The 20,434-nt window shown below is 44.0% G+C and overlaps 1 protein-coding gene across 1 annotated transcript in view; it reads left to right on the plus strand.

The window, feature by feature from the left end:
• The window catches only part of POLH (DNA polymerase eta), a 34,173-nt gene that overhangs the window by 8,394 nt on the left and 5,345 nt on the right, over window positions 1-20,434 (plus strand). Inside the window, exons 4-9 of the mRNA XM_040983443.1 lie at window positions 2,449-2,666; window positions 13,814-13,983; window positions 14,500-14,603; window positions 15,760-15,879; window positions 17,451-17,574; window positions 18,439-18,504. Coding sequence (XP_040839377.1) covers window positions 2,449-2,666; window positions 13,814-13,983; window positions 14,500-14,603; window positions 15,760-15,879; window positions 17,451-17,574; window positions 18,439-18,504 — 802 coding nt within the window. The remainder of the gene's footprint in view (window positions 1-2,448; window positions 2,667-13,813; window positions 13,984-14,499; window positions 14,604-15,759; window positions 15,880-17,450; window positions 17,575-18,438; window positions 18,505-20,434) is intronic.

The raw sequence follows: 20,434 nt of genomic DNA on the forward strand, positions 1-20,434 counted from the left end.
TGCAATGAAAACACTTTCATTGTTTCAGAAATAGTGTAGAAACATTATAACCTAAAACAGCTGCCGCCTTTGACACCCATTCAGTTCCCTGTTTAAAAGTTGAACATCAGTTCCTGTGTTCTCGTTCCAAAAACCCAAAGTGTTAGAAGTAAATAAATTGACATTGAGAGCTCTTCAGTAAAGACGGAGTCAAACTGACATTCTAGTGTGATGTTTACAAGGATTTGCCAGAATTGAGTAATCTCAGAGGTCATTTTCTTATTTTTGAAATTGAATAATGCTTCCTTATATTTTAGAAATTTAGACTTGGAACAGGAGACACATACCAGCATAGCATAGGTAGACCACCCCTTGCCATTATTTATTGGGCATGTCTTATACACCTGGCACTGTGTTGCTCTGTATGGGAATATCTGTTTTAAATATCATACTGTTAGGAGATAGGTCCTAGCATAAGCCCCTTTCACAGATGAATAAAGTTAAGAGAGGTTAAATAATTTAAATTTAGGTGGCTAAATAGAAGACTGAGGATTCACACCTTTTTAAATTTTTTTTTCCAGATTATGCTATTAGTTTTCTCATGCTGTGGTTCTGTGGTATTTGTAGGGATCATGGTAAGGCTTGGCATTTGAATAGTTTCATGAATTAGAAGTCTACAAGTAGTCAGATAGCCAAGCCTATATTGGAATTATTGCCACAAAAGAAAATTCAGCTGGAGATTAATAAACTTAGCCTTCAAGCAGAATTAGCTTAGCTAATAACATGTTGCATGGCATTGTATATAATGTTAGGCTAGAATAGACAAAGTAACTTCCCTAAAAATGTATGTTGTTAGCTTCCAAGTATGAATCAGAAAAACCATACTAGACTATGTTAAACTTTTAAAAATCTTTTTTTTTTTTTTAAAGATTTATTTATTTATTGGAAAGTCAGATATACAGAGAGGAGGAGAGACAGAGAGGAAGAGCTTCAGTCCAATGATTCACTCCCCAAGTGACCGCAACGGCTGATGCTATGCCAATCCGAAGCCAGCATCCAGGAACTTCTTCCGGGTCTCCCACACGGGTGCAGGGTCCCAAGGCTTTGGGCCGTCCTCAACTGCTTTTCCAGGCCACAGGCAGGGAGCTGGAAGGGAAGTGGAGCTGCTGGGATTAGAACCAGCGCCCATATGGGATCCCATGCGCGTTCAAGGCCAGGACCTTAGCCGCTAGGCCACACCGCCGGGCCCACTTTTAAAAATCGTAATCAAATAATAAATAATGTTTTTTATTTTTAATATTATTTACATAGTTGAGAGGGATGCATGCCCATGTGGGTCCTTTAGGGTGGAGACACTTAAGGTATGGAGGAAGGTGGGTAGGACAAATGTTATAATTTTTTTTCTACTATGTTCCCAGTGGGGGAAGGAAGGGGACTACAAAACTACATCGGCACCTAGGGATGGCAGACAGTAATTTGATGGTGCCTTAGAGACCTCAGTGTGGGGAAGAATGTCCCAAGGATGTTACTTTAGTGGTTTTAATAGTTCTGAGATGTTATCAACTTCATTGCACCAGGGTTGAGGAAATCTTTCCAAGGTCTGTTGGCTGACCAAACATACCTCAGTGCATCCCCAGGCCCAGGAACATGCTGCAAAACTCGGCCAGGAGAGTGATCTAACCTGCCTGCTCTCCATCCATTGACGAGGCAGTTGACAATCCCCTACTGACCTTGAAGAGCTGGCTGTCGTGTCCCCCATGTGCAGCCTGGCTCAACCTGACCTGCCCCCAGACCTGGCACACTCACACAAGTGCTAACAAGTACTGCAACTTTGCCTGGCCTGGCCCACCCCCAGCCCTGGTTATCGTACTCCCCAACTGACAGTGCAGACCAGCAGAGGAGTTCTGCATATTTCCAAGGCCCACCCTAGCCCCAGATCTCAGGCATGCTGGCCAGTGCCACAGCCCTACTTGGCATGGTCTGCCCTCAGTCCTGAACTTTGTATGTGCTGGCAAGTGCTGCAGCCTGACCCATTCTGGGTCAGTCCCTGTGAGTGTCAAATGGGCTGCTGTCCATTGGAATTGGAAACAGAAGACCGAATGGTTAGTTTATGATAATAATAGAATTGGAGTGGATGATCATAATAAAGTGTTTCCTAGTTATCCTGGTTTGAGGTATTTATTTCCTCTTCGAGAAGTCCTTGTCCCATAGATCAGTGCATCATCTGGATGTAGCCCTTCTTGTGGTGACGTTTTGTGCTGAAATATTTGCCTCTCTGACTCTCCCTTTCCTTTTCCTTGCTCCTGTTACTGTTTACCTGCTCACTGGCCTCTTCTGGGTGGTTACTAGTTAGGCTCTGTTAAGCCAATGCTCGAGTGTTTGTTATTGTTGTTTAAAGAGGAAGGAGAGGGGCCAACAGTGTCAAGATTGTTAATAATCGTTGCTTACATGTGTGATTCTTCAACTTAGGTATCGGGAGGCCAGTGTGCAAGTGATGGGGATAATGTCTCGTTTTGCTGTAATTGAACGTGCCAGCATCGATGAGGCTTATGTAGATCTGACTGAGGCTGTGCAAGAGAGACTGCAAAAACTACAAGGTCAACCTGTCTCAGCGGACTTGTTGCCAACTACCTACATTGAAGGGTTGCCCCAAGGCCTTATGACAGCAGAAGACACTGTTGCAAAAGGTACTTCCATACAACATATTCTGCTTCCTGCCCTTGGAACATGCTTTGCTTGATCATTCTGCTGCTGCTTGGAATGAGTGAAAGGAAACTTAAACTACAGACTGAGTGAATCAGGAGGACTCGCATGGAAGATACACAAATTCTCTTATCCTTCCAGGTATATGAATGTTGAGAAGCTGTGAAATCTATATGAAAGTAAACTTCTATCTTGGATAAAGACTAGGGCAAGTGAGTGTTAAAAGTAGGAGACAGAAGACGGAGGGCTCTAGTTATTCACAGGGTGATTTACAAGAGCAAAATGTGGTTTCTTCATCTGTGAGAAGGGTTAACATTTTTAATGGGAGGACCTCAGGTCATTCAGAGTCCACTGTGTCAGCAACGGGCTATGCACATACAGATGTAGTGATGTATCTAGTTATGTCAGTATATCAGTTATCTGGTATATTTTGAGTATGTGCTTCTTAAAAACTGTAAGATAATAACTGCTATTAGAGAGCAAATTCCTAATTTTTTTCAGTAGTAACATTAGAGGTCTGTGTGTGGTCCTGTTTGTATGGAACTGATGGCATGTCCCTACAATGTGATCCATGGTATAGATCCACCATGTGTACTATCGGGGTCTCCCATCCTGCGGAAGAAATCACCCGACACTGGAGAGAGTCTCCAAGGCGCTTTATTCCGATCTTCCATTAAAAACTGTTATGTCCGTTAATTCCGTTACACTGCAGCTCCTCCCCCGCCAAGCCCCCGGCTTATATGTCAGTCCTGTCCAATCAGCTTAAAGATCACCAAGGCAACCAATCAGGGCAAAGGGCCAATCACAGGGCAGGAAATTGTCAGTGCCCCCAACAGCTCCCCCTTCTTGTTTTATTAAGCAAGGGACTGTGCCTGTCTTAGGTGTTTCAAGTTCGGGCTCCCCTTACCTGTCATGGGCTAACCACGTGGCTAGGAACATGGCACCTGTCTTAGGTTGGTGCAGCCGGATTGGTTACTTACCCGTCTCTGGCTACCGGTCCAGCATGCCTAGCCAGACTTCTGGGGATTCTCTGTTGTGAAGGCAAGCACAGCTTGCACTAGCAGCCGCTGTTACTGCTGCTGACGCTGTGCTTGAAGATGAAGCATCCACAGAAACCAAAGAATGATAATAAGATAAGGCCCAGGCCTACTATACCGGCCCATTGGCGTGCAAAGGAAAGATCCTTTAGTATCCAATTTGTCCATTGCTCTACCGTGGCAATCTCTACTTTGGTGCTATTTATGGCTATAATTTGGGATCTTAGTTCCTAAGTCAAATTATCAAATCGTATGGACCAGCTTCCATTAGGGGATAGCATAGCAGATAACTCTCTGAACAAATTCAATGCTCGGGAACCATTGGTGACAATAGAGGGAGTGACACACATTCCAGGTAGACTAAGCACACAGGAGGCCCCCATATGATGGAGCAGTTGTTCCACTGCCTCCTGCAAAAGATCCACTCTCTGATTAACAAGTAAAACTCCTCTTTAAAAATGTATGACGAATAAGAACCTGAAGATCACTTTCTTTCTCCTGAACGGGCATGGGAATAAGCTGTGGAATGCGTACCAGCACCGCAGTGCCGGAGCCATTCCAACACTGGGTAAGGGCTCACTTAACTACAGAGCAATTCAAAAGGGTAACATTAGCACTCATGGAAACAATAAACATAAATGGAGCTTGTACACATACATAAATGGCATTATAGATAACATCACGACTGCAATTAACTTTAACATCTTCTTCCCATACTCTAGAACTATTACTACTATAATTATAATTTTTTATCACTACCTTATCAATAAATGCAAAAGCTGATATATCTGAACACCCACCCCTACTAGTGCAAAGTACCCAGACATTCCAAGACTGAGCAGAAACAGATTGAACAGGGTTACCATATGTATAGTTATACCCCACAAAGGCAGAATTTGAACAGGTAGGAAATAAATTGGTCACAGCAAGACCAGGTGCTACTCTTCTAGGAGTCGCAGTACTTTGACAGCCAGACCATTCTGAGGGCCATTTCCAAGGCCCTAGACAGCGAGGCAATATTTGCCGCACCCCTTTTATAGTGCAGTTTTAGCTGGAGATTCTGGCTGTCTCTTCTCGGTATCTGAATGAACATCTGGTTGGTCATCCACCATGTCCACAGGTTCATCTTGCTCCAGCTTTCTTATCACTTGTGTCGAATGTTCTGGCACCCACACCGGTCTGTCAGAATCCTGTGAAAAAAACAGAAACCGCTCCACGTAAGACAGGATGCAGGCCCATCCATTGTTTGTTAAAACATCCTTCCTGGGCCCGGCGCGGTGGTGCAGTGGTTAAAGGTCCTCGCCTTGCACGCCCGGGATCCCATATGGGCGCCGGTTCTATCCCGGCAGGCCCACTTCCCTTCTAGCTCCCTGCCTGTGGCCTGGGAAAGCAGTCAAGGACGGCCCAAAGCTTTGGGACCCTGCACCTGCGTGGGAGACCCAGAAGAGGCTCCTGGCTTCGGATCGGCATAGTATGGGCCGTTGCTGTCACTTGGGGAGTGAATCATCGGACGGAAGATTTTTCTCTCTGTCTCTTCTCTCTGTATATCCGCCTTTCCAATAAAAAAAATAATAAAAATAAATTTAAAAAAAATCCTTCCACTTCACCCAATCTTTGTAGGGGCCTGCGCCAACAGCGTGGCGTTGGGCAGCAGAATGGCCATCCAAATCCAAAATAAAAAAATTAAAAATATAAGTAACTAAAGGCAATTGATGTTTAGGACTATTGGGATATAGGGTGGCTCCTACTCCCCCTTTTTGTTTTATTAATAATGCTTTGCGAGTTGCATGGGCACACTCTACCACAGCCTGGCCCATGGGATTATATGGAATGCCAGTGGAGTGTTTAATCGCAAATTCAGAACAAAACTTATCAAATGCTTTGGCTGTATAGGCAGGTCCATCATCATTCTTATAACATTGGGGGACGCCCCAGGCTGCAAAAGCCTGAAGGCAATGAGATATAACATCTTGAACCTTTTCCCCTGTATGAGGCATAAAGAACCCCAGAGCAGGTATCGATAGAGACATGAACCAAAGAAAGGCGACCAAAACTGGGAACATGGGTAACATCCATCTGCCATATATGATTAGGCATAAGACCACGGGGATTAATCCCAAAGCAAGGCTGGGATAAAAAGGGGACACAATTTTAGCATTGTCTAATAATACAAAAATATGGTCCGATCCAATTAATATGCCCCAATACCTATTGGAAATCATTAAGGGTCTTTAAACTATCCATTCTGATTTTTTTTTTTTTTTTTTTTTTTGCGTCTCCATGAGGCTTTCTCACCTTCCTGTATAAGTCCTCTGAATTTATCAGTGCCATCTGTCAGGCAAGACTTAATCAATGTCCAGAACCTGACCGTTCCTGGAGGGAGGGGCTCCTGCCGTTCTGCCTTAGATAAGTCTCTGCCTAAGTGCTCCCATTGTGGCAGGATCAAAAGATCCTCCTCCAGAAACCATGGGGCGATCCTCTGCACAGTTTGCAAAAACAACAGTACTATCAGCAGTTTCTGCAATAAAGGCTGCATGTGCACTGAAGAAATTAAATTGCCCACATTTCTAACACCTCTGATCGTCGCTAACCGGCAAAGTTGACCGATTGTCAAATTGCGAAATTGACTGATTGTTAAACCGCAAAATTGAGCGATGTTAACCACAACTTGACTGGTCGTTAAACAGAGAACCTGAATGGGCGGTAAACCGTGAACTTGAATGGTCGTTAACCCGCGAACTTGACTTGTCGCTAAACCCATGAACTTGACGTGCACGTCCTCGCCTAGTGCGGCTTCCTGAGCAAAAAACTCAGTTGTAAACTAATTCCCGCTGTAAGCGGCTCCCTGAGTGATCTGCTCAGCTTACATTCCTGGCGTTCACCAGCTGACTTGTATCTGAGTCACAGCACCAGTTATCGGGGTCTCCCTTCCCATAGAAGAAATCGCCCGACACTGAAGAGAGTCTTCGAGGCGCTTTATTCTGATCTTCCATTAAAAACCGTTATTTCCGTTAATTCCGTTACGCTGCAGCTCCTCCCCCGCCAAGCCTCCGGCTTATATGTCAATCCTGTCCAATCAGCTTAAAGATCACCAAGGCACACCAATCAGGGCAAAGGGCCAATCACAGGGCAGGAAATTGTCAGTGTCCCCAACAGTGTACAGACCACTTTCTATTGTGACGGGCTCATTGGTTGCTTCTGACACATTGCTGCTTAGATAATGAGAAGTGTTTCCATGGGTGAACTCCGTGTTGCAGGATAAACACACACACACAGTTCTGCTGAGGACTACTGCATTGCCCCTTAGAATCACCATCGGTATTCTTACCAACAAATTAGTATTACGTGATGTTTGACAGTATTTGCCAGTGTGATGTCTTCAAGTTGTCTTACCATTTTTTTTAGGTCTTTCAGTGACAATTCAGCTTTTTATTTAGTATAGGGAGCCACCTTAATTCTCTGTGTTGTGAGCTCATTTTCCCAGTATTTGTTTGTTTAAACGATTTAGTTATTTTTATTGGAAAGGCAGAAATTTTTTTAATATATATGTCTTTTTTTTAAGATTTATTTTTATTACAAAGTCAGATATACAGAGAGGAAGATCTTCTTCTGATGATTCACTCCCCAAGTGAGCACAATGACCGGTTCTGTGCCGATCCAGAGCCAGGAGCAAGGAGCCAGGAACCTCCTCCAGGTCTCCCACACAGGTGCAGGATCCTAAAGCATTGGGCCGTCCTCAACCGCTTTCCCAGGCCACAAGCAGGGAGCTGGATGGGAAAGTGGAGCTGCTGGGATTAGAACTGGTGCCCATATGGGATCCCGGTGCGTTCAAGGTGAGGACTTTAGCCGCTAGGCCATGCTGCTGGGCCCAATTGGAAAGGCAGATTTACAGAGAGAAAGATGTTTCATCTGCTGGTTTACTCTCAAGTGACCACAATGGTGGGAGCTGAGTCAATCTCAAGACAGCAGCCAGGAGCTTCTTCTGGGTCTCCTGTGCAGGTTCAGGGTCCCAAGGCTTTGGGCCATTCTCAACTGCTTTCCCAGGTATAAGTGGGAAGCTGAATGGGAAGTGGAGCAGCTGGGACATGAACCAGCACCCATAGGGGATCCTGGCACTTGCATGGTAAGTGTTTAGCTACTGAGCCATCATGCCAGGCTCCCAGTACTTATTTATTAAATGGTTTATTATTTTCTCAGTTTACCATATTTTTAAAAAAGGGTTAAAAAAATTCATTTGAAAGAAATACGGTGATAGAAATAGAGAGTGTCCCTTCCCCAGTTAGTCCCTAAATGGCTGTGGGATTTCTTCTGGGTCACTCAAACAGGTGTCAGCCCTGGCACTTGAGCCATCATCCATTGCTTTCCCAGGCACATTAGCAAGGAGCTGGATAGGAAATGGAGCAGCCCATGTGGAATGGCAGGCATTTTGTCAGTGTGTAGTGATATCAGGACTTACTTATTTTCATTGGAAAAGCAGATTTACAGAGAGAAGTCAAGTCGTCCATCTTCTGATTCACTCCCAAACTGGCTGTAACAGCTGGGAAGGTAGCAGAGGACGGCCCAAACCCTTGGAACCCTATACCCACGTGGGAGACCTTGAAGAAGCTCCTGGCTCCTAGCTTTGAATCGGCTCAGCTACAATCATTGCAGACATTTAGGGATTGACCCAGTGGATGGGAGTTTGTCTCCTCTGTCTCTCCTCTCTATGAATCTGGCCTGCTTTTCCAATAAAAGTAAATTTAAAAGAAGAAAGAAAAAATCATTATTTACCTAAAGTTGTTTTGCCTTTTCCATTTAGGATTATCTTTGGTGGGGGGTGTGGGGTATATGTGGGAATGGTAGTGATAACTAGAAATCAAATTTCTTTTTTAATTTAATGAATATCCAATTGTTTCGCCTTTACTAAAGCTATGCTTTTTTTTGTATAAGGACTCTGCGTTTTTTTTTTCTTATACTCATACATGTTTTAAGTTTTTGCTGATACTTTTGTAATTCTATCTATTTTTCTATTTTTTACTTAACTATTGATGTGAAGGGATTGATGGCTTTTAAATCTATGTTATGTTTATTTACTGGGAAAAAACTTGTGATATTATCTGTATGATATATTTGAATATGTTTAAAGATTAAAAATTTTTTTCTTAATGCTATAATAAAGTTAGTGCAGTAAGAGCTTGCTTTTGTAGTAACAGATTGTGATAGTGGTATGTACTAGATCTGAGATAATATTTTTAAATATAAGGTCTTCTTTTTTTAAAAAAATGGAGAATTATTAAATTCAATTGCATTTTTCACCTGGAGGCTTTGAACACAGTATCTATATTTTTTTTCCAGTATCTACATCTTTTTTTTCTTTTTAAAGATTTATTTTTATTATTTTTTTATTGGAAAGGCGGATATACAGAGAGGAGAGACAGAGAGGAAGATCTTCCGTCTGATGATTCACTCCCCAAGTGAGCGCAACGGCCGATGCTATGCCGATCCGAAGCCAGGAGCCTCTTCTGGGTCTCCCACGCGGGTGCAGGGTCCCAAAGCTTTGGGCCGTCCTCGACTGCTTTCCCGGGCCACAGGCAGGAAGCTGGAAGGGAAGCGGGGCTGCTGGTATTAGAACCGGCGCCCATATGGGATCCCAGGCGTGCAAGGCGAGGACCTTAACCACTTGCGCCACCGCGCCGGGCCCCCAGTATCTACATCTTGTTCTTAGCTAAAATTCTAGTAAGAATGGCTCTCTTCAGGAACATTTTATCTACTCTCTTCATTTTTAACATACAATTTTGAGCTTTTTTTAAAGATTTATTTATTTTTATTGGAAAGTCAGATATACAGAGAGAAGGAAAGACATAGAGGAAGATCTGTGTCCAATGGTTCACCCCCAAGTGGCTGCAATGGCTGGAGCTGAGCCAGTCTGAAGCCAGGAGCCAGGAGCTTCCTCCAAATCTCGCCCACGGGTATAGGGTCCCAAAGCTTTGGGCTGTCCTCGACTGCTTTCCCAGGCCACAGGCAGGGAGCTGGGGGAAGCGGGGCTGCTGGGATTAGAACCAGCGCCCATATGGGATCCTGGCACTTTCAAGGTGAGAACTTTAACTGTACACCATCACACTGGGCCCAATTTTGAGCTGTTTTGTAAAGAGATTCTTACATTTGTAAGAACTCTGTAAAAACTTCTGAACTGTGAACATTAACCACAAGGAAACTATCTTGACACACTTCTGGAGTGACTTACAAGGCAGTCTGTTACTGCTAGAAGAAACAGTAGAAATGTGTCCAGAAGCTGCTGCAAGAAAGATGCGGGCCTGGCAGCAGGGCCTAGCAGCTAAAGTCCTTGCCCTGAACGTGGCTGGGATCCCGTATGGGCACTGGTTCTAATCCTGGCAGTCCCACTTCCCATCCAGCTCCCTGCTTGTGGCCTGGAAAGCAGTCAAGGATGTCTCAAAGCCTTGGGAGCCTGCACCAGCACGGGAGACCTGGAAGAAGTTCCTGGCTCCTGGCTTTGGATCGGCACAGCACCAACTGTTGTGGTCAGTGGGGAGTGAATCATCGGACGGAAGCTCTTCCTCTCTGTCTCTCCTCCTCTCTGAATATCTGACTTTGCAATAAAAATAAATCTTAAAAAAAAAAAGAAAGACCACCCTTGGTCAGTCGCATGGCTAGGCTGTGGTAACCTACAGGGAAACTAAGGGACCTCAGTTCTACAGCCACACGATGACTTCTTCCGATCACTAGAGGGAGCTGGTGCATCACTGACCAGCTCAGATAAGGGCAAACCTCTTGGCGCTTTTCTTCCTGGAGTTGTGGAGTCTAGCTAGAGATTAGTGAATAGAATCCCAGAATTTAAGTCTTCAGTGTTCACTACCAGGCTAGTTCCCTTCAACATACTGAAAGTACAAAACAGTGTAATCAAAACAGATGAGGAAATAAAAGTGCAGATGTGGAAGAAGAAAATTCTGCAGGCAATGTGAGTGACCATGTTTATAGGAAAGCCTAAGGGATGTACTAAATACAGTACTAGAATAAGTAAATCTACCAAGCTTGAGGAGGACAAGGTCACTAGGTTAAGATCTATAATATTTCAAGGCAGGTATTGTGGCATGGCAAGTTAAGCCTCTGACTGCAGTGCCAGTAACCCATGTGGTGGCTGGTTTGAGTCCTGGCTGCTCCTCCCTTTTTTTTTTTTTTAAATTGCAAAGTCCGATATACAGAGAGAAGGAGAGACAAAGAGAAGTATCTTCCATCCGCTGATTCACTCCCCAAGTGGCTGCAACAGCCAGTGCTGCGCCGATCCAGAGCCAGGAGCCAGGAACCTCTTCCAGGTCTCCCACGCGGGTGCAGGGTCCCAAGGCTTTGGGCCGTCCTCGACTGCTTTCCCAGGCCATAAGCAGGGAGCTGCATGGGAAGCGGAGCTGTCGAGATTAGACCAGTGCCCATATGGGATCCTGGCACTTCAAGGTGAAGACTTTAGCTGGCCATGGTGCCAGTCCCTCTGCACCACTTCTGATGAAGCTTTGCTGATCAGAGCTGGGAAACACCATCAGAGGATGACCCCAAGTATTTGAATCTACCATCTATGTAGGAGACCTGGAAGAAGAGGCTGGCTCCTGGTTTTGGCTTGGCCCAGTGTTATAACCATTTGGGAAATAAGCCAGCAGGTGGAAGACTTCTCCCCATCTATCCCTCCTCCTCTCTGTACTCTGTTTTTCAAATAAAGTTGATCTTAAAATGTATATAATATGGTATTTGTAAATACCAAAATGAGAAATAGATGTTTAAAATCAGAGCCAGTGCAATGGCTCACTTGACTAATCCTCTGCCTACAAGTGCTGGCATCCAATATAGGTGCCAGTTTGTGTTCTAGCTGCTCCACTTCCTATCCAGTTTCCTGCTTATGTATGGCTTAAGAAAGCAGTGGAGGAAGGGCCAAAGGCTTGGGACCCTGTACGCATGTGGGAGAAGAAGCTCCCAGCTCCTGGCTTCAGATCAGCTTAGCTTCATCCATTGCAGCCACTTGGGGATGAGACAGCAGAAAGAAGATCTGTCTGTCTGTCCTTCTCTGTAAATCTACCTTCCCAATAAAAGTAAATATATTTAAAAAATATATAATGTCAATGTTTAACGTTAAAATCCTGAAGTTCTTAGAAGTAAATGTAATTAATATATGTGCAAAGCTGATACAATAAAAACTGCAAACTGGAAATTTAAGATAATTAGATCAGTAGAGTTTTATGCAGTGTGCTCAGGCACCAAAAGACTGGATATTGTGAGAGGACCGAGGGTTTAGCCAAGTGGGCAAGACACCTGGGTTTGAGTCCCAGCTCTGGCTTTTGGTTCTAGTTTTCTGCTCCTGCAGATTTGGGATGTGGATAAGGTAGTTGGGTTCCTGGACCTTGACCAGGCTTGTTGTAAATATCTAAGGAATGGAATGACAGTTATGAGTGTTCTCTTTTTCATATTCTGCCTGCGCTCTGTGTTAATAGTTTTAAAAAAATTCTTTTGATTATGTTATTAGTAATTCAAATAAAGCCAACCTCTAGAAATATATAATATTAATTCAAGTTAGTATTGGAGCTTGAGTTAATTGTTAACATTTTTTATTTAGTTAATTGATAGGAAAAAAATATTGCTCATGGAGCTAGTGCTGTGGCATGGTACGTAAATCCGCCACCTGTAGAACCAACATCCTAAGTGGGTGCTGGTTTGAATCCTGGCTGCTTCTGCCTCTGCTTGCGATCTAACCTCCTGCAGGTGCAAGTGGAAAGACAGCAGAGGATTGCCCAGACGCTTGTGCACCTGCACGCATGTGGGAAACCTGTAAAAAGCTCCTGGTTCCTGGTTTCAGGTAGACTGGCTCTTCCCATTGTGGTATTTGAAGAGTGAATCAGTTAATGGAAAATCTGCCTTTCCCTCTTTGTAACTCTGCCCTTCAAGTAAAAATAGATATGTATTTTTAAAAAACATGTTATTTATTTATTGGAAAGGCAGATATACAGAGAGAAGGAGAGAAAGAGAGGAAGATCTTCCGTCCGATGATTCACTGCACAAGTGAGCGCAATGGCTGATGCTATGCTGATCCAAAGCCAGGATCCAGGAACTTCTTCCGGGTAACCCACAGGGGTGCAGGGTCCCAAGGCTTTGGGCCATCCTCAACTGCCTTCCCAGGCCACAGGCAGGGAGCTGGATGGGAAGTGGAGCTGCCGGGATTAGAACCGGCGCCCATATGGGATCCCGGTGCGTTCAAGGCGAGGACGTTAGCCGTTAGGCCACGCCACTGGGCCCTAGATATGTATTTTTAAAAATGTATTTGAAAAAATCACTGCGGGCCCAGTGCTGTATCCTAGTGGCTAAAGTCCTCACCTTGCATGTGGTGGAATCCCATATGGGCACCGGTTCATATCCCCACTGCTCCACTCCCTGTCCAGCTCCCTGCTTGTGGCCTGGGAAGGCAGTTGAGGACGGCCCAAAGCGTTGGGACTCTGCACGCATGTGGGAGGTCCAAAAGAAGCTCCTGGCTTCAGATCGGCTCAGCTCCTGCCATTGCAACTGCTTGGGGATTGAACCAGCAATGGAAGATCTTCCTCTCTGTCTCTCCTTCTCTCTATAAATCTGACTTTCTAATAAAATTCTTGAAAAACTATAATTTTTTTTTAAATTGTTGCTCATGGAAGATGATAATGTAAACGTTTGTTGCAATTAGCATTATAAGGCTCAGCCTATTGCTAGAGCTAAGGCTGCCAGAATTGGTATAAAGGAGTAATTGATGTCTTATCGTTAGCTCTCCAAACGCCCTTTTTTGTGAAGTCCTTGGAGTGTGAGTACTTGGACATTAGATAATGAGGACAACCTCACATGACTTAATGGGAGTGTGTTCTGAAAAATGCATCGCAGGGGATTGGGTGGCTGTGTGCACCTCATAACATGTACTCACAGTTCACTGTGTGAACCTCACAGCGTGTACTTAGAGAAACCTCAGCAGTGGGAGCTGGTAACCCACCTTGGCTGTTTGGTATAGGCTGTGAACTGTTCAGTCTGTCATTGACCACAGTGCTGTGTTGTAAATAATGAATTTTCCCTAACGTCTAATTGTGACTGTTTTTTTTCAGAGGAGATACGAAAGCAAGGCTTGCTGCAGTGGCTCGGGTCCTTGGCAGTGGATGACCCAGCCTCTCCCGACCTGCAGCTCACCGTGGGAGCCGTGATTGTGGAGGAGATGAGGGCAGCCATAGAGAAGCAGACAGGGTTCCAGTGTTCCGCTGGCATCTCCCACAATAAGGTGCGTCACAGTCACTGCAAGAGGAACATGTGTCATTACAATGATTCCAAATTGTGCTTTGACATGAGCTAGAACATTCATGTTGGGCTCATGTAGTTGCTTCACTAATTCCTGGGCCCGGTGGCGTGGCCTAGCAGCTAAAGTCCCCGCCTTGAACGCGCTGGGATCCCATATAGTTGTCGGTTCTAATCCCGGCAGCTCCACTTCCCATCTAGCTTCCTGCTTGTGGCCTGGGAAAGCAATCAAGGGTGGCCCAAAGCCTTGGGACCCTGTACCCGTGTGGGAGATCTGGAGGAAGTTCCTGGCTTCTGGCTTTGGATCAGCACAGCTCCAGCTGTTGCGGTCACTTGTGGAGTGAATCACCAGATGGAAGATCTTGCTCTCTGTCTCTCTTCCTCTCTCTATATCTGCCTTTCCAATAAAAAATAAATAAATTCTTTTTTTTTTAAAAAAAATTCACAAATTGTACACAAGGGGGTCGACAATAATGAGATTTTAATATTATTATCTTTCTAGGTCCTAGCAAAATTGGCCTGTGGACTGAACAAGCCCAACCGCCAGACTCTGGTCTCACACAAGTTTGTTCCACAGCTCTTCAACCAGGTGCCTATTCGCAAAATGTAAGTCATCAGGGAGTGCCTTGAACTTCACTCATGTCTACGTGAAAATGCTCTAGTTTTAGTTTCTTCATTAAGGATCGGAGCCAGGAAAAACGGGTACCAGACAGTTAGGAGGAAGTTTTAAACAATATACTGAATTTTTTTGTTCTTGTTCTTAGTAAATCTCTGATTCTGGATTATCTGTGACTGATAATCATACATTTATATTTAATAATTAATACTTTTAAAAATTATGGACCAAGTTGTACCTGTAGGTATACCTTTCTCTAGATTTCATATTCAAGTCTGTTAAGTTATAACTAAGTGGGAATTTTGCTTTTTGTTTTCTTCAGTATCAGGATGTTTAGGGCATCTAAATTGTTCCCAGACCAGGCATGAAAGAAGCTATAACAATGAATAGCAGATTGCTGTGCATCCTTGACAGGGGCTCATAACTTTGATGAAAGGGACAGATGTAATAGTTCAGAACAACAGTAAAAATGCTATCCCAAGATCCCCTGTGAGTGTTGGCTAAATGAATTGCACAGGAATATACTGGAGTTCACAGAAGAAAGCAATCTGGGATGCCTTTATGGAAACGGCATGGTGTTTTGTTTTTGAGTTTCCATAAAGTTCGGTGAGTCCAACAGGAAGAGTAAAGCAGTAATAATTTGGAGAATGTTAGGACACAGGCAAAGGATAAGATATTTTCAGTGAACTGGAACATAAGCTGGTTTAGTGAACCTCATTGAGGAAGATAAGGAATGAACACAGACTGTAAAGATAGTTAAAGCTGACAGTAGGGAGCTTCAAAAGACAGACTGATGGATTTCTGAAGTCTGCGAAGTTTTAGCCATATAGCGGACTTGTGTCTGGAATGTTAATCCTCACATGAGAGAGTAGGTCTTGTACAGTCATTGTTTATATGTAGTCAGCTTGATAGCTAATCAATGACTTGAGCCTGTTGTTTGTGCTGCTATTTATCTCCCAAGTCCTAACTCCCAAAGTGTCTGGATTCCTTTAGTCTAGAAGCTGGGGAATCAGGAGTCTGTAGGACTAATTAACGCTCGTTTCCCCCTGAACCTTCTGGAGAGCTGCATGAAGCAGAATATCTTGTTTGTGGCTAATGAGTAATTTATGATGTGCTCTTCAAGTTCTGTGTCTTGTTTATCATCAGCCGTAGTCTCGGAGGAAAGCTGGGGGCCTATGTCATCCAGGAGCTGGGAGTAGAGTACATGGGTGAACTGACTCAATTCACGGAGTCCCAGCTCCAGGCTCATTTTGGCGACAAGAATGGGTAAGTGAGTCACATTCTTTTGCAATGATAAGATTTATGGGGATGTTAATATAGACCTAAAAGCCTTCCTTTAAAAGGTTAATGTTCATTCCTTAAAGAAATTGTAATGATCCCTCTTGCTTTAAAATATTAAGTCATGACCTGCATTTTTTTTAACATATTGGCTACTCAGTACTATGTCAGTTAACTCCATAATGTTGTAAATTGTTGTTGATGTTATCTTGGGGCTTTTAATTGATCGGGATGATATTCTGCCAGCTCTGCCTTCAGACCAGAGATGGTCTCCCCAAGAAACCATTGAATGTAGCTGGACAATAAGATGCTGGACTCTATGCTTGGTATATGCCTGCAATGAAAGAATCTTGACTGGATTTGAACTATAATATTGCAACAAGGTGGAGGAATCCACCATGAGGGGTGGGCACAGGGAGGGGTTGGGGGAATCTCAGAGCCTATAAAACGTGTAACAAAATGAAATGTAACCAATAAAAAAAAAAAAAAGAGGAAAAAAAATGAGGTCGTGGGGGGTGATTATTGTATAATGGGTTATCGTGCAGCTTGGAATGCCCGCATTCTGTATCATAGTGCCAGCTCAAGTTCTGTCTGCTATACTTCCTCTCAAGCTTCCTGTTAGTGTGAACCCTGGGAGAAAGCAGATAATGGTCCAACTACTTGGGTTCCTGTCACCCATGCAGGAAACCCAGATGGAGCTATGATCTCCTGATTAGTCCTTAGCCCAGCCCTGGCTGGTTATGGGTAGTTAGGGAATGAACCAGCAGATGGACACTCTTTTGTTCTCTCTCTGCCTCTCTGTGTCACTCTGCCTTTCAAATAAAAAAATATTTCAGTGGAGTTGGCCAGTGGGTGCTGCAGTTACTCCACTGTCTGAGATACTCACATTTTGTGTCAGATTCCTGTCCCAGCTCTGCTTCCGACCCCAGTTCTTGCTGTCTTGTGCCCTGCAGTCAGTGGATAACAGCACAGTTATTTGCCTCACTGTTGCCCGTATGGGAGAGCACATCAAGTTCCTGGCCTGCCACAGGCTCTCATGGACTTTTGGGGAATGAACCAGTGGGTAGAAGATAAGTTTCTCTCTCTCCCTTTCTGTCTTTCAAAAGCAGGGAAAAAATAGATCATGGTGGTCTGTACGTTTAGAGCTGTTTTTTCATATGCCTGTGTGTTTGATGCTAATGGTTGCTTTGAAGCTTGGCATAAATGGTTACATCGCTAATGCATGCAAAGGTACTGCTTGCTGTTGCTTGAAAACCCTTGTGTTAAAGCCCTGTTAGGTACAGAATTCGTGGCGATACGAGCGAAAGGCTTGCTGGACACTTTTCCCACAAGACAGGTGATGCCTGGGTTTAGCAGACAGAACCAGTGATGCAGTCCTTGCCACTGCTGCACTTGTATTTGCTGCAAAGTGCAGGAGCTTGTCAGTGGCCCGGTACTCTTACCTGGAAATTTTTCCTTTTCTGTGAAAAACTCAAAAGAGTAATATATTAAAAATATTGTGCTTTGTTTTAATAAAAATAATCTTTTGCTTTCCTCTCTTTTTTCTCTTTTCTTACTAGATCTTGGCTGTATGCCATGTGCCGGGGGATTGAACATGATCCAGTGAAACCGAGGCAGATACCCAAAACCGTTGGCTGTAGCAAGAACTTCCCGGGAAAAACAGCTCTGGTTTCTCGGGAACAGGTAAGTACACATTCTTGACAGACGCTGCTTCTGTTAAATAGATCACTGGGTAGGTTTCAGTGATTGCACAAAGTTCAGTAAGATGCCATCAAATATGAAGAGAGTGGAAGTTCCTTTGAAAAAACAAATAAATATAATTTATTATTTGAAAAAGTTAGAGGGAGAATAAGAGAAAGATATTCTGTCTATTTTTAACTTCCCAAATAAAGGCAGCAGCCAGGTCTGGGCCAGGCTGAGGCCAAGAGCCACAGGCTTCATCCAGGTCTCACACAGGGAAGCAAGGACTTGAGCGCTTGGTCCAGCTTCCATTGCATTTCCAGGCTTATTAACACGGAGCTGAATGGGAAGTGGAGAAGCTAGACTTGAACAGGCCTTTATACAGGATGCCATAGCCGGTGTTACAGGCAGCAACAGCTTGTTGTACTATTAACGCTTGTCCAAAGAAACTCCATTCTGTTGTTCAAAATTGGCTGACTTAACATGTTATTCTTTCATCTTTTTCCATCTAAAAAGAAATACAGTGAAACAAGCTAAAGTTCAAAATGAGATTTCTCATCTTTTTCAGAGGTGAAAACTTGAAAAGCCCAGGCTGTATTGTGCCTCAAGTTGTTTTCTATGTTCTTGAGGCTAGAATGTGCTTGAATTCCACCTGCTGGCGTGCCAACAGGAAGAGAAGGTGGATGTCTTGAGCTGTGGCAGGGCAGGGTAGTAGGAAGATTTCTATAGTCAACTGATCCCTTGATTATGGGAGCAGAAAGGCCCTTTGGTACACAGTGCAGTTGGTTTAGAAGTGAACCAATCCACTCTAGTTCCAGGATAGACCTAGAATGAAGTCTCTCTTTTTTTTTTTTTTTTTTTTTTCAGGTGCAGTGGTGGCTTCTGCAGTTAGCCCAGGAACTCGAGGAGAGACTGACTAAAGATCAAAATGATGTAAGACTTTGTTTCTTTATTACTGGGGTGGGCCTTGTGATTTAAACACCAGTTATTTCTTCCCTCACAGAGTAGGCTCAGAAATGGAAAAATGGGTATCCGCCTAGGAAATTTTGTTTATATATTTTTTTAATTGGAAAAACAGACTTACAGAGAAAAGGAGACATGGAGAGGTCTTCCATCTACTGGTTCCTATACTGCCCAAATGGCAACAATGGCCAATGCTGAGCAGATATGAACCCAAGAGCCAGGAGCTTTTTCCAGGTCTCCCAGGTGGGTGCAGGAGCTTGAGGGCTTGGGCCATTCTCTACTGCTTCCCAGGCCGTAAGCAGAAAGCTGAATGGGAAGTGGAGCAGCCAAGACATGAACCAGCACCCGTGGGAGATCTGGAGCTTGCAGTTATTTCCATACCAGTTATTTTTCCCCCGCCATCCTCCCCAGCCCTAATCAGCCCCTAGTCTGCTGTGTTCTTATGGACATTTTGGGGTTCGCCTATATTGCAGCATGTATCAGTATTTGATTCTTTTTATGGCTGAATATTACTTGTTGTATGGATAACAGCACATTCTGTTTATGAGTTCATCTGTAAATGGACATTTGGGTCGTTTCCTCTCCTTGGCTGTTACGAATAATGCTGCTATATATGAACTTTTGTATAGCCATATGACTACATGCTTGGAGTAGAATTGCATGTTAATTGTCTGTATAGTTCAGGATCTGCTAGATTGTTTTCCGCATTATACAATTTTATACCTGACATATAAAAGTATATTTTATATATCAGCAGTGCAAGAGTTTCAAATGTCCCACACGTGCTTTTATTTGTTTTGGACACAAATTCTTTGTCAGGTATGAATTGCAAACAACATTCTGTGGATTTTCTTTGTACTTCCCTAATGGTATTGCTTGATGTATCCTCTCTTTGAAACATTTTGGGGTCCAACGAATTAACTGTATACTGCTAAGAATAGTCCAAAACTGTTTGCTCCTTTTTACTGGAATTAGTAATGAATGCTTTTATTACTTTAATAGGCAACATAAAGAGGATTTTCATTGTTGTGTTAGCAACATTCAGCTGTGCCCACTAGGTGTCGCTTGGCTCTCACTTGGCTGTAATAAGCCTCCTGTTTTCCTTCTAGTGCAACACAGTGGGGCTCTAAGAAAATTAATCTTGGGCCCGGCGCTGTGGCGCAGTGGTTAAGGTTCTTGCCTTGCACGCTCGGGATCCCATATGGGCGCTGGTTCTTATCCCGGCAGCCCCACTTCCCATCCAACTCCCTGCCTGTGGCCTGGGAAAGCAGTCGAGGATGGCCCAAAGCTTTGGGACCCTGCACCCGTGTGGGAGACCCAGAACAGGCTCCTGGCTTTGGATTGGCATAGCATCGGCCGTTGCGGTCACTTGGGGAGGGAATCATCGGACGGAAGAACTTCCTCTCTGTCTCTCCTCTCTGTATATCCGCCTTTCCAATAAAAATTTAAAAATAAATCTTTAAAAAGAAAAAAGAAAGAAAATTAATCTTTAGGCTTTGAAGGACTTTATGCCAAAAGGAATTCAAGACACAGCAAATCTTGTCACTTCACAGCTTAAAGCATTCCAGTGGCTTACCTACATACTTAAGCCAAATTAAGGATTTCTTTCTTTCAGAAGATATATTTATTTATTTTGAAAGTCATACTTAGGGAAAGACTGAGAGATAGATATCTTCCCCCGCCCCCGCTGGTTCATTCCCCAGGTGGCCCTAGGGCTGGACCAGGCCAAAGTGGAAGCCAGGAGCTTCATCTGGGGCTCCCATGTGGGTCCCGAACTCTTGGGACCTCTTTACTGCTTTCCCAGGCCATTAACAGGGAGCTGGATCGTAAGTGGAGCATTGGGGTTTGAGCCAGCCACCCGTATGGGATGTCCACAGGCAGTGGCCAGACTTGCTATGCC

This window comes from Ochotona curzoniae, unplaced genomic scaffold, assembly GCF_017591425.1.
Source record: "Ochotona curzoniae isolate NIBS_2020 unplaced genomic scaffold, NIBS_Ocur_1.0 contig_3819, whole genome shotgun sequence".
NCBI classification, from domain to species: domain Eukaryota; kingdom Metazoa; phylum Chordata; class Mammalia; order Lagomorpha; family Ochotonidae; genus Ochotona; species Ochotona curzoniae.